This window comes from Lipotes vexillifer, unplaced genomic scaffold, assembly GCF_000442215.2.
Source record: "Lipotes vexillifer unplaced genomic scaffold, Lipotes_vexillifer_v1.1 scaffold1136, whole genome shotgun sequence".
Lineage (NCBI taxonomy): Eukaryota > Metazoa > Chordata > Mammalia > Artiodactyla > Lipotidae > Lipotes > Lipotes vexillifer.
Genome location: NW_006769631.1, coordinates 257,996 through 271,854, shown reverse-complemented (window position 1 = coordinate 271,854; position 13,859 = coordinate 257,996). Strand labels below are relative to the sequence as shown.

Below are 13,859 nucleotides of genomic sequence, written 5' to 3'. Positions count from 1 at the left end.
TCCTCTCCAAGTGTCTTAGAAGCTAATGGAGAGGTTAGAAGAGGATACAGTGGACTGATATAGCCCAAAGAGGGCTGGTTCTGCTTGTCTACTCAAGCATTGCGTATGTCAGAGCAGTCCACCAGGCTTCCATTTCTGGGAGCCCCAGACAGGCCTCCCTGGAAAGACAATGACTGGTGAGATGAAGGCTAACAGGCTGCCCCAGAGACACTTGATTAAGTTACAGAATGAAATCACACCTTGATCTCTCAGATGAGAGAGAGAGAGAGAGAGAGAGAGAGAGAGAGAGAGAGAGAGAGAGAGAGAGAGAGAACGGGAGCAGGGAGCACAAAAGCACAGCTGTGGGCCCTTCTGTCCGGGGCCCTTGACTGAGAACAGGGAAGGATTGGGTCAGATTACTCTGACCCCTGACTTAGCTTAGTACAAGTTCCTCTAGAAAAGAGGGGAGGGGAGGGGTGCTGTAAGACAGAAAAACTCAAACATAAGAGTTGTCACACAACAGGTTTTATCAGAGATTAAGAAAACAAGGAGAAGGGGTAACTTGTATGTGTTGTACTTGAAAAAGTACAACCTGGGTGGGAAGAGATGTCCTTCCTCAACTTCAACAAAGTGAAAAAGAACAGAGGCACAGCCTGGACTGTATGGGGCCTGATAGAATAATGGGGCGTAGCTTAGCACCAAGTGATAGGAGACGGGACAGCATCATGCATAAACACCAGAGTGAGCATGACAGTTGACTCATGTCATGGGAACAGCAATGTGGAGGAGACACAGCTAAGATCACAGGGATGAAAAGAGATGTAAGACTGGCATATAGTGGATATAGCAGGAAGATCCTAGCTTTCTTAATGGGAGCAGATTGGAGTAATAACTCTTCTGTTACCATTTTTATTATTAGATGTGCTTCCCTGACTCTTCATATCTGAGTGGGGCCCCGAGAAACTAAGGTTACACAGAATACAAAGCAAAATGCTAAAAATGACTCAACAAAATATAAAGTGCTAGGGAAAGGGAGTGTGTTTCAAAAGAAAAATGGGTAGCATCAGGGAATTCCCTGGTGGTCCAGTGATTAGGACTTGGCACTTTCACTGCTGTGGCCCAGGCTCAATCCTTGGTTGGGGAACTAAGATCTTGCAAGCCGCACGGCGTGGGCAAAAAAAGAAAAGAAAGAAACAGAAAAAGGGGCAGCATCAGCTTGAAGATCAGGAAAGATTTTATTTACAAAGGTAGTAGCATATTAAGCTGAAAGGATATAAAAGATTTTTTAAAGTGTTTTCTGATCACAATAAATTTGGTTTGATAAACACAGAAAAGAAAAACAGAAAAAAAATGAAAATCACAAATTATTATTCTATACTCAGATAAAATCAGCATTAACATTTGAGGGGGGACTTCACTGGTGGCGCAGTAGTTAAGAATCCACCTGCCAATGCAGGGGACACAAGTTCGATCCCTGGTCTGGGAAAATCCCACATGCCACAGAGCAACTAAGCCCGTGCACCACAACTACTGAGCCTGCGCTCCAGAGCCCATGAGCCACAAATACTGAGCCCACGTGCCACAACTACTGAAGCCTGCACGCCTAGAGCCCGTGCTCCGCAACAAGAAGCCACCGCAATGAGAAGCCCGCGCACCGCAACGAAGAGTAGCCCCCACTCACCGCAACTAGAGAAAGCCCGAGCGCAGCAACGAAGACCCAACATAGCCAAAAATAAATAAATAAAATAAATAAATTTATTTTAAAATAAATTACACTCCCCTTTAAAAAAAAACACATTTGAGGGCTACACCTTTCCTCATTTTATTTATTTATACCTCTATTTATAAATATCTGTAATATCTATAAATAGATATACAGATATGAAAGTGCATGTGTTTGTGAATATATACATACATATATAGATATACCTACATACACACACACACACACACACACACACACACACACACACACATAGTTCAAAACAAAAGTTGTGATTGATAAGGATTCTAACAGGGGAAATGGAAGGTGAGAGAAAGACCAGGCACAGGCAAGGAAAAGAAAGCACAGAGGCAATGGAACCTTCCAGAAAGAGTATCAGCTAAACAGGACTGGATTCAAATCCTGCCTCTGCTTCTATGGAAACATAAGCAAGTTACTTAACCATGCTGAACCTCAGTTTCCTCATGTGTAAAATGGGGATAATAATATTTACTTGATGCAGCTGTTTTAATGATCATTTGAGTACATTAAGTACGTAGCAGTGTGCCCAGAGAATGGGAGGCGCTGAGCGTGTGCTGGTGTTGTACAGCAGGCTGTCTGGGTAGCTGCATGTGGTGCTGCTTGTTTCTGATGTAAGATACTTGCAGGTAAGAGGGAAGCCAGGGACACTCTCTCACTATAGCTCAGGGATCACAAGGATTCCAGATCCCAGCTAAAGGAAAGAGCAAACTGCCCTTAAGCAGCAACTCTCCCAATTTCAGGAGAAATCATGATCTGCGCAGGGCACTTAATGCTTAGCCATCTCATGGCCTGTCATTTCCCTCTAATCAGACATACTGTACTAGGCGACAGGCCAAGGTTATGACGTCACTTTTTCTACAGTTATTTTAATACTCATCATTCTAGAAACTCTTCTGACTCTCATAAAACAAAGTAGCAGAAGGACTTTGATGGCTAGCACTTGTCTGCTGATTCACTGAGTGAACTTGGGTCAGGCACATAATCTTTCTTTTCCAGGTTTTCCAGAAACAAGGTAGGCAGGTTCCTGTCCCTGAGCAAAAGCATCAGCACAGGGACGGTAATTCAGGGCCACCAATTTGGGTGAAGTGTCTGTCTGCATAATCCATTTTTCTCTCAGTTATAGAAGTAATTGTCCATCCATCTCTGGCAAAGGAGACCATTATCCTGTCCTTATTGAGATATGGATCTAATTTAGATGTCGGCTACGTTTATGAGCCCTCAATTCATTAAGCCATCAAGACAAACAGATGGTGCCTCACAATCAGTGTCACGGCAAAATACGTGGAGGGCCTGGAGATGTCAATAGAAACCTATTTGCAGTGCCATTGAGTATGGCAGTGCCTTCCATAAGAGGCACCTCATTCTCAGAGAATTAGCAGGCTGTAAAAATAACCCTAAATCATTGTTGGGAGAGACAGAGTGGGGGGAAGCAGAGAGGCCATCAGTATCCAAGGCAGTGGGGGAGAGGAGAGGAGGGTTTTGAAAGGGAGACTGTCAATGGTGGGTGATCACGAGAATTAAGAAGCCACAGGAGCCCACAGTCCCTGCCCAGCTACTGCAGCCCCAGTAGCTGAAATGCAGCTAGAGTCCCTGAACTCAGGTACTCACCTCTGCAGACAGACAGTCTTGAGTCAACAAGTATTTTCCATGTGCAGCACACCATCAGGTGCTGTGGGCGAAAATGTTTAACAGAGGTTCTGATGCCAGGGTGCTTGTAACCCAACGTTCATGCATAACCACGGTACTCTCCATCATACCAAGTACCAGGAGCCAGCTGGGGAGCCCAGGTGGAAAATCATGTTTATCCTTTCTGGTGGAAAGAGCTGTTCACCTGTGGTGAACAGAAAGCTTTTGCTTCCAGTGATCGATTCTTTCTTTGCACAATCTAGTCAAATTACCTGTACAAATACAGATTATAAAAATAAGTCACTCTTTTCAGTTATATAGCTTATATAAGATTACAAATTTTCCAATTTTTAAAATCAGTATATAAACTACATAAAACTAAAAGACCAAGACCATCAAGGATTTACCCAATTCTGCTTACTCATTCTCTACCAAAAGACACATTTAATAAATTATATAGAATATCAAATTATATAAATTTTTTGGTCATTGTATGATTTGCATTATCTTTTTTAAAATTTTTATTGGAGTATAGTTGATTTACAATGTTGTGTTAGTTTCAGGTATACATAAAATTATATAAATTTTTAAGATGAGATGGTTGTGTTAATTCCAAATCCAATTATCTCCAGAGCAAGGGAATGAGGCAGGAGGGCTTCAGCTCAGTTAGAGAAGTTCCCTGCCCACCCCCCCACCCCGCCCAAATAACTAACAGGAAGAACAAAAAGGAACTCTGAGGAGCTTCAGTGAATCCCAGATCCATTTTTTAGTGACAACCGCACAGTTTTTTGTTGGAAAATATTATCAGTGAAAACAGTCTTGCATCAAGCGTAAAATGATGCAAATGTATTTCCTTATTTAATCTGTTTAAGTGCTTTCCTGTATAAATGATCCTCTCAACATCACTGGGCCAGTTTGGTCAGAGCACAGTACTATGAGAGGGAAGGCACAGTCTCACCTCTGCCACTGATCTTCAGAAGGCTGGCCCCTTGCCATTCAGTTATCTGCCCACATGTCACCGGCTACATGTGCACAAAAGTAGGAGTAGCATCAAGGATTTACCCAGGTTTCATGTTCAGTTAGTGGGATGGAAAGCAGTTCTACCAACCAAGTCAGGGAATTTAAAGAGAAAGTACAGGATTATGAAGAAGGGGTGTCCAGAGCAGGGGGAAGGAGAAGAGAGAGATAATTATGTTCAGTTACGGACGTGCTGTGGAGTCTGGAATTTTATGATAGCCCGGACCCTAGTCAATTCTCCCTGGAGACTGGACTGTATGGACTATTGCTACTTTAAAGCAGCAGGCCTTGTCAAGGTGGTAGAGGGGTGACACTACAGCATGTAGCAGCCTTCCCTATCCTTAAGACCCAGGATATGGCTTCAATATAAAGGATATAATAAGCTACATACTGAATAGTCTTGTTTTCTGGCAGAGAAATGCTAATAGTCCTTTTCTAATGCATTCAACTTCACTACCAAGTGCCTCAAATTCACTCAGCTCTTGAAACATCCTGCTCCAAAACCTTCAAGGGCCACCTAATATAATATTGTCCAAGTTCTTTGATTAGCGTTTAAGGTCCTCCCCAGTGAGCTTAGGCCTACTTTCCATTATTCTCTGACTCTGCTTTAGTCACAAATTTTTGCCTTTTCCCCACTCACTGTCCTCCATGTCAGAGCTACAATCCCATAGTCTACCTCTATTCCTCTGCTCACTGTTTCCTTTTTCTGGAATGTTCTTTCAACTTATTTACATGCCAGTCATCCTTCAAAGCCCCTGTCCCAAGAAGCCTACTTTGAAACCGCTCACTCACTATGATATCTGCCTGGATTTCCATTCAAAGCACTCATCACAGACTGTTTTTGATACTTTTCTATACCTGTTCCCTTGACCTAACCAGATGATAAATTATTTCAGGGAAGAAACTGAGTCTAATTTCTGAGTCCTGTACAGGGCACAATATACATGTCCAGTATTTGCTGACTGTGACTCTCAACTGTAGTTTGAAAATAGTCATAGATATTACCAATTTTCTCAAAAGTTTTAATATTTGTTTTAGACAAAATTCCACAAAGATCACACAGTATTTTTTTAAGGATGTGAAAAACCAGATAGTGTAGCTTTAAGCTGAGCCTTAGCCCAAATCTGAGTTTAGAAGCCCATTTCTCTTATAGTACACATGATCATGTGTGGACAGCTACTTGGAGCATGAGAAGGTACAGAGGCTCCCTAAAGAGGGGAAATTAGCAAAGCTGTCAGAGACTTCTTGTGCTGCCTTCCTATAAATTACAGGTGGATTAATTTAATACACGAGAACCCAAATAATTTTAAAGTCTTCTGCATCAATATTATACTTTGAAATAACACAAAGAAGCATGGAATAATATATGTTGTACATTTGTCACCAATGTCTTATGAAAAATTATTATGAAAGTTTTAATAGTTTAGTCAGCTGTCACTGTTGTTTTCTTTTAACATGATACTGAATAAAGTAGCGCAGAACAATCTTTAAAAAAAACTTTTGCATCATCTGATACAGATAGGCATCATCACCATTTACCAAGATTTTTGTTTCTACATATGATCAGAAAGAGATCATTTCTTAAACAAATAGGGCAGGGTCTGCATCTTTCTGCACAATGCATGGCATAGGAATTTTTAAACTAATAGCTAACACTCTACATTTATTTCCCCATTAACCACCACTACTTTTATCCCCACTTTACAAAGGAAGAAAGTGAAGCCCAAGGTCATGGCTAGTATGTGGCTAAGTTGGGACCAGCACTGGTCTGCCTGACCCCAAATCTCATTCTCTGGAAATTAGCAAATTAGCTAACATTATTTTGATTCATATAAATCCTCTTCAGGAATGAACATGCTGTGGTCACTGCTGCAGTGAGCCTTTGTTTTTCCAGAATCAAAGGACTTGACTTTTTCTTTACTTTTCTTTAAATTTAATTTATTAATTAATTTATTTAATTTTGGCTGTGTTGGGTCTTCGTTGTGGTGCGCGGGCTTCTCATTGCGGTGGCTTCTCTTGTTGTGGAGCACGGGCTCAGTAGTTGTGGCTCGCGGGCTCTAGAGCACAGGCTCAGCAGTTATGGTGCACGGGCTTAGTTGCTCTGCGGCATGTGGGATCTTCCCAGACCAGGGCTCGAACCCGTGTCCCCTGCACTGGCAAGCGGATTCTTAACCGCTGTGCCACCAGGGAAGCCCCTGTCACTTCTTCTTTTAACATTATTGAGGCCCTACTGAGCTCAAAGACAGTGTTCAAGGAGATGCCTGCATGAACCAGACAAAATACGTGCCCTCAAGCAGCTGAAAGTACTCCACATGACCAAAGTAAAGGGTTTTTAATTTATCGTACCCAGCACGAATGTTTCCTACCAGTGTTTTAACTCAATTATGAGACAAGAGATTTTCAAAATCCTGAGCCTAAGACACTGAGCTTCTACCTGTGGGATAAAGCACTTGGCAGTCTGCCTCGTTTCGTGGTTACATCCAGAGATTCTAGTTTAGTTAGAGTCCCCGCGGTAGCGCTTGATGCCCTGCACTAATTCGCCAGGTAGCTATCGATTGCTCTACGAACAAATTTGGGGCTCTGTCCCGGGAAGTTCACTGCCACAAGGGGCCTCTGACACTTCTTTCCTCAGGTAAACCACCCCGATCTACGTGGAGTCACCCGTGCTTGCAATGAGTGGCTTCCTCCCACTACAGTGTAAGCGCCAAGCCGGAGGCCGACAGCGCACACGTTCGTGGCGGATAACCGCCAGGGCTTGGGAGCGGCTCCAGCGCCCCACCGCCGCCGGCGCCCCCGAAGGCAGGAACGTGCCTCCTCCTCACCCGCAGCCCCCCAAGGACCTGCCGCGTTTGAACCCCCTGATCCGCGGCCCCGCCCGGCCGGCGCTCGGGACACCGCCTTCGCGGTGCTCGCTGCCGCCGCCGCGTCCCGAGAGGAAAAGGGCGAGAGTAATCTCAAATACCGCCGGGCCAAGGGCCAAGCGTCTTCCAGCGTCCTCCGCTGAGCCCCAGTCGCCGACCTCTCACCTCTGACGCGATCTCTACGTGAGAGCCGGGGACGCGGAGTCACAGCCCGCGCACGTCGCCCCAGCCAATCCGGAGCTCGCTCCGGGCCGCCCCACCCACCGCGTACAGGCTCGCACTCATCCGCCGGCACTGACACCGGCGTACCAGCCACTGGCTTCTGATTGGATGAGGCCGGCTGTGGGCAGAACCGGGAAAAGCCGGGCAGACTGCTGGTGCGCTAGGTGGGTCAGGATCCGGTAGGATCCGGTAGGAGCTTGCGACGTCGTGCAGCTGTCTGTAAGTGATGCATGCCAGGGTTTTGGGAGCGGGGGACGCCGGGCCGTGGGATGGGAAGAAGCGGGGCCACGCTGGGCCAGGCTGAGAGCACCTTGGGAGGGTTGGGGATCGCAGGACTGGGATGCCTGGGCTGAAGGGGGCGAAGTCTGGTTGGCGGGGCTCAGGCCCCACCTCGCGGTGCAAGGGAGGCTGGTGAGGGCGTACGGAGCCTATGAGGGGATGCAGCAAAGGCTTGAGGAGCGAAGGCTCGCGGATGGAGCTGGGGAGGGACGGGGCTGGGGCCAACTTCGGGGAACTCGTAGACGGGGGTGGGTGAGGAGGGATTGAGAGGGCGGGCGCTCAGGCCATGGAGTCCTGACAAGGTCACAAGAAGAGAGAGGGGAGGAAAATTGAAGGGTTGAGAGGAGGGCGTAAAACCAAACGACCTTCCTGCCATCGGCTTCATCTTCTCCCCGGGCCGCTATTCCGTTCCACCTTTGGCGACCCTCTTCGGCCCTAGGAAGGTTAAGAAGGACCCGGGCATGTATCAAGCATCTCTACCGTAATTTACATTTCTTCCGAAAAAGTAAACCTGCCAGATTAGAAATTACAAAACATAGCACGGGATTAGTATTGGGAGCAGCCGAAATGATTCGGCAGGTTTATTCGCCTCTTGTATTTTACCTGTGCGGGAAGCAGTTATTTCCCTCTTCGGGGTAATCCCTATGGAAGGAATCTATGCTTTCGGAAGTACCCAGACCGGTTTGGATGAAAAGTTATGATGGACTGAAGCGGTACCAGGCCCCAGCATGATAATCGTATTTGAGTTCTGTATACCAGGGGTTCTCTTGCTTCCCTGCGCACCAGAATCTCTTGAAGGGGTCTTCTTAAGATACAGATTCCTTGGGCCCTGCCCCAGACCATCTGAATCAGAATCTTCCGGGGTGGCGCCTTGCAGCCATTTTAAACAGGCTGACAGGTAACGGATGCAAAATCAAAATTTGAAACCATGGTTGTTAGGTAGTAGTTCCAGTGACCAAAATGACAGGCTGTGAAGATCCTTAAATCTTTTACATCACGTGATGCTGGGCAGCTCCAGTTCCCTTATGCCTCTTCTAGGTTCCCATGCATTTGGAAAGGTCTTCAGTAGTATCTTACCAAGTTTACAGACTACTTCGTGTTTTCCAAACTGGCTTTGAGTATCTGGTTATAGGTGCCTCTTTTTGTTCCTGTTCAACTTTCCGACAGAGATCTGGGTCAGCTGCTGCAGGTGGATGAGAAAATGATAATAAAGGAAAATTCAGAAGTGGCGCTAGGGAAAAAAGAATCTTCAAATCACACTTGAAATTGTTAGATGAATTAAGTCACTGGGAAAGAAGGTTCCATTTAATTTTAGGCATGACTGACATTTTTTACAATTCAAAGAAAGATGTGGGCTCCTGTTAAGGAGTGGATTTTAAATGTTTTTCAGATTAAATACATACCAGCATTATAAGACAGATGATTTGGCAATATATTGTCAATCAAAAGAACCCACAACTGTGTATCAGGAGAGCTGGGTTCTAATCCTACCCTGCCAGAGATGTATTCCTCCTGTTGAGCAGTTCATTTAACCCTTCATAACCTTTTTTTTTTTCCTTCTGTAAAATAAGCCTATTGGCATGGATTAATAAAATGGGTTTTTACTCTCAAGTTATATGATCTGTACTTACTGACCCTGATATTTTAAAAGTGAACCATTTTGTATTTAAGTGGCTATAAATCATGAATACTTGGGAAACTTCTAGGTGGTCATTAGGAAGAGAATTATCAAAATCTTTTACTCAGGGAGTGTTACAGATATATATTATGCTAGATATATGATTTGAACCGTAGAGTAACAAATAACTTTGTGATATATTGGACTTCTAATATTCCCCTTTATTTTATCCTGAAATGTGCACACAAGGTGTTCTGGGTCAGAGACAGATTATCATTAGTCACTTGAGACATAATGACCACATGGTTTCCTCACACCCTGATTCTTTCCCCAGGGACTACTTTCTGAAAGCCAGATCTAATGTCCTGTCCGTACAAACTGCTGAAAGGTGATCCGCCTCCCTCCTGAAAGGAAGGAGAAGGGAACATTTGCTCCATTGACCTGTTGGACAGTTAAAGTTATCCAGATGTGAGAGATTAAAGGAAAAACTACCAACTTTCTTGCTTTTAAAGACAATTCCCAAATGACTTCTTAGTTTAGGAATAATTAAGGCAGAGGAAGAAAACATGCTTTTATATATGTAAAAGAAGGTGCTAGTTTTTAAAAGTAGATTGTGGTATATAATGGTTTTGTCTCTTGTGGTTGCAAGGCTCCAAGACCTACTCAGGCTATCATGTGTTCTTTCATAGATACAATATAAGAATTAAAAGAAAAATAAGCACTTATGTACACACAGCTTGACATTTTTATTACTGACTCTACAAATGTGTATAATTGTTAGTTTTCACTAAATTTTCCTAATTACCTGAGAATAATTTTAATTGTTGAAAATATTACTTTAAAATTTATTCAACAAACATTTTGTGGTCTACTTTATGTGATAAGCATCATGCCAGGCTATGGTATAGACACAAGCAGGACAGGTGTGACCTCCTGACTTCAAGGATTCTAGTGAGAAAAACAGTTAAACTTGCATTTATAAGAAAGAGTTATTATAGAGAAAGCATCGGGTCCTATGGGACTGCATGACCAAAGCACTTACCATAAACTGGGAGAGTCAGAGAAGACTTTCCAGAGCAGGTCAGTTAAGGCAAGAAACCAAAAGATGGGAGGTCTTAGCCCAGAAAGAGTATCTGAAGGGAACGAAAAGGGAAGAAACGTTTCAGGCAGAGGAGGTAGCTTGTGCAAAGGCTTGGAGGTTTAGAGAGCATCTATAAGAAGTTTAATGTGATTAGAATGTGGGGTTGGTGAGGGAGGTTGAAGGAGGATTTGTGATAAAAACAGAAAAGTTTTTGAAACTTTTGCCTTTGGGAAGTTTAGATTGGTTATGAAGGAAACTAATAAACATACTGGCCTAAAATAAATACAGTATTTAATCTTACCATGTAGTACATTTATATAGTATCTTGTTGCTGGTTTGTTTTGTTTTGTTTTGTTTGCCGCACAGCGTAGAGGATCTTAGTTCCCTGGGGGGGCGGGGATTGAACTCATGCCCCCTGCAGTGGAAGTGTAGAGACTTAACCACTGGACCGCCAGGGAAGTCACCATTTATGTAGTATCTTGTAAGCCAATCTCAAATATTTCTCTGAAACCTCCCAAATTTTATCCAAAAGACATCACACTCTAAATTCTCATTGTCTCTGTTGGCAAAGTGATCACACTCTGGCATGTCTATTTTAAAGAATCTAATTTGTGAAACATTATTTCAGTGTTTACATTCTATCTCTTCAAATATATAGTGAGCATCCTGAACCTTGAGCTTGTTGAACCTTGTATATAATAAAAGCTCAGAGAAAGTAAGGGTTTATTCAGTTAGCAGGTAATGGAGCACAAAACAGAAGAGAAAGTCTAGTCCTAATTTCTTCTGTCTAGCTGTGTGTTACTGTACAACTCATTGGGATTAAGGTTTTCTTCTCTGTCAGATGACAGAATTGGACTCTTCCCAGTGAGGATGGGGGCTTGGAGGGACAATCTCACTTTTCAAACTAAGCACTAAGCCTCCCCTCTAGAGTTGGATTTTCTTTGAGGACCTTGACTACTACTAATCCCCTTGAATAGCAGAGTGTTAAATGAGAGCTATTATTACTGAAGGGAGTATGATGCACATGAAAAACCCAGAAGCTAAGGTAAGGCTATATGGGTAATGGCAGTTTACTTTTGAGTTTATTGTAATTGACGTCAATCAGAGACTTGTGCAGTTATATACTATGTTTGACTCCCTTTTTTATCTACAGGTAAAGTTTATAGTCTGTTCAGCTCAGTCAGAAGGAAGTATGTACATAGTTACTGTGACTAAGGTGAAATTGAATTTGTTATTACTTTATTGTGATGAAATGCCTACTAGCGTCCTGTGTAAAAAAATTGACCAAAAAGGGAGAATGGAGCCTTGGTCCCTTTGTGATAGAAATGAATCTTTTTTTTCTGCCCTCTAATTCATATAATCAGGCCAGTATCTTGCTTTTTTGGTACCACTTAAAGGAATAGTCTTATAAAAGAAGTATGCTTTTAATGCAGAACCTCATGGAAATTCTGTTTCAGGAAGATTCTTCAATCACTATGTCAAGTGACACAGATGTTTCTCTTTCTTCATACGATGAAGGTCAGGGATCTAAACTTATCCGAAAAGCTAGAGAGGCACCATTTGTCCCCATTGGTAAGTTTGACTTTGATGGTCTAATAAGCTATTGTAAGCTTTAACACAGTAGAAGTGTGGTAAACTTGTTTGGTTCATCAAGAATTTCCTGAAAGCATTTATTTTTGAATATTTTTTCATATCTCGAAATATGCTTAGATTGGTATGATGTAGCTCTCATTATAAAAATTCTTCTCTGTGTATTCAGACTTCTTGTTTTAGTGACTTATTTCAGTGAATGTGTTGGGACCCCAAGACTACCATCAGTCTCAATGATTTGCTGGAAGGACTCACAAGACTAAGAGTTGTTATACTCACAGTTGTGGTTCATTACAGTCTCTACTATATTAACTGATTGCTTTTGGGGATGGAAGTAAGACAGAGAAGAGTTCCCCCGGTACTCTTAAAGGAATTTATTTACTGGCTTCACAAGCCCACATTTTAAAGATGATCTTAACTTTCTGGATCTGCTACTGTTTGCTTCCAATTGTGGATTTTTAGTTCTGAGGGGGGAAAATTAAAAATTCAATTTGTATGTTAGCTGGTTAATGGTCTCCTAAAGCATCCTTATAAAAAAAAAAATAGAACGTTGATTGATGATAAAATCATCTTGATTCCCTGCCCCCATGCATCTGACATACTTGTGACTGTCTGTTTTACAGGAATGGCGGGTTTTGCAGCAATCGTTGCATATGGATTATATAAATTGAAGAGCAGGGGCAATACTAAAATGTCTGTTCACCTGATCCACATGCGCGTGGCAGCCCAAGGCTTTGTTGTGGGAGCAATGACTCTTGGTAGGTTCCTACAGGACATTTCAAATTTGTGGCTCCCCATTAATGGATTTCTTTGTAAATAAAACAAGGTAGATGCTTTTAGCTGACTTTGAAGCAGTTTGCAAATATCACTTATATTCATTTTCACATAAAAACTGAATTAATAAAAATAGTTCAAGTAGTGACATAGTTTTACTGTCTATGATATAATCTTACTAAGGTTTTAAAGAAAGAAAGAAAAGATAGTACTGCCCATCACTGAGTTTATAATTTCGTTGAAGAGTCTAGATATGTAAATAGGGTTGGTAATAAGATCCATCATCTAGGAGAGACATGATTGCTGTTTTATTGAGTTTTTGAAGGTGGAAAAGATATTACATGCTTTTATAGGCTTTATAATTAATTGACTTTATCTGGTATTATATAGCAAGAGTAACTCCTTTTAAAGTTGCCAGATAAATATTGATATTTTAACAGTCTGAGCTAGTCATGCTGGCCTTGAGATACTTGGGAAATTGTGTAAAAAGAATTTTAGAAATTTGAATTGTTTAAGAAAGCAAGAATGTAAGCAGCCTAGTGCCTGGTTCCCCTTGTAAATATTGTATGCTAGCAAGGGTGCTACTTTTAGCTATTTTATGAACTGTTTTTAATTTTTTAATACTGAAGAAAATAATTAAATGCTTAACTAGCATTCTTTTTCTTTAGGTATGGGCTATTCCATGTATCAAGAATTCTGGGCAAAACCTAAACCTTAGAAGAGGAGATGCTGTCTTTGTCTTGGTGGTGCTTGCTTTAGTTAGACATCTCATATTGAGGTTATATGTTTATGTTGAAAATAAATTCTGTGGGTCAGACAATAACACAGTAATTTGAATATTGGCTTCCTTTCTTGCAGGCTTGATTTGCCTAGTGACTAGTTCACTAGCCAAGTCATTCAGGGGAGTCAGATTAGCACAAAAACATGTCACTTTTAAATGCACCTGATAGTGGTACAGTGTCCACCTTCTTAAACTCTTCTGATAAAATTAGTTGTAAAGAGGACAACATGCCAAACCTGAAAATGCTCCCAGTTGCTGTAGAATATCATATGCTTCTGATGTAATGT

The 13,859-nt window shown here is 42.3% G+C and overlaps 1 protein-coding gene across 1 annotated transcript; it reads left to right on the top strand.

Annotated features, from left to right (window-relative positions):
• Nucleotides 1–10,110: 10,110 nt before the first annotated feature.
• On the top strand, nt 10,111–13,509 carry HIGD1A (HIG1 hypoxia inducible domain family member 1A). Its single transcript, XM_007445697.1, has 4 exons — nt 10,111–10,122; nt 11,885–11,999; nt 12,641–12,775; nt 13,460–13,509. The coding sequence occupies exons 1-4, from the start codon at nt 10,111–10,113 to the stop codon at nt 13,507–13,509; spliced, it is 312 nt and encodes a 103-aa protein (XP_007445759.1).
• The last annotated feature ends 350 nt before the right edge of the window (nt 13,510–13,859 follow it).

What these genes read in the sequence shown, in the direction of transcription:
- HIGD1A (XM_007445697.1), top strand. An exon ending in GGCACCATTTGTCCCCATTG is followed by an intron (nt 12,000 to 12,640) that starts GTAAGTTTGACT and finishes TCTGTTTTACAG; the next exon opens with GAATGGCGGGTTTTGCAGCA. An exon ending in TGTGGGAGCAATGACTCTTG is followed by an intron (nt 12,776 to 13,459) that starts GTAGGTTCCTAC and finishes CTTTTTCTTTAG; the next exon opens with GTATGGGCTATTCCATGTAT.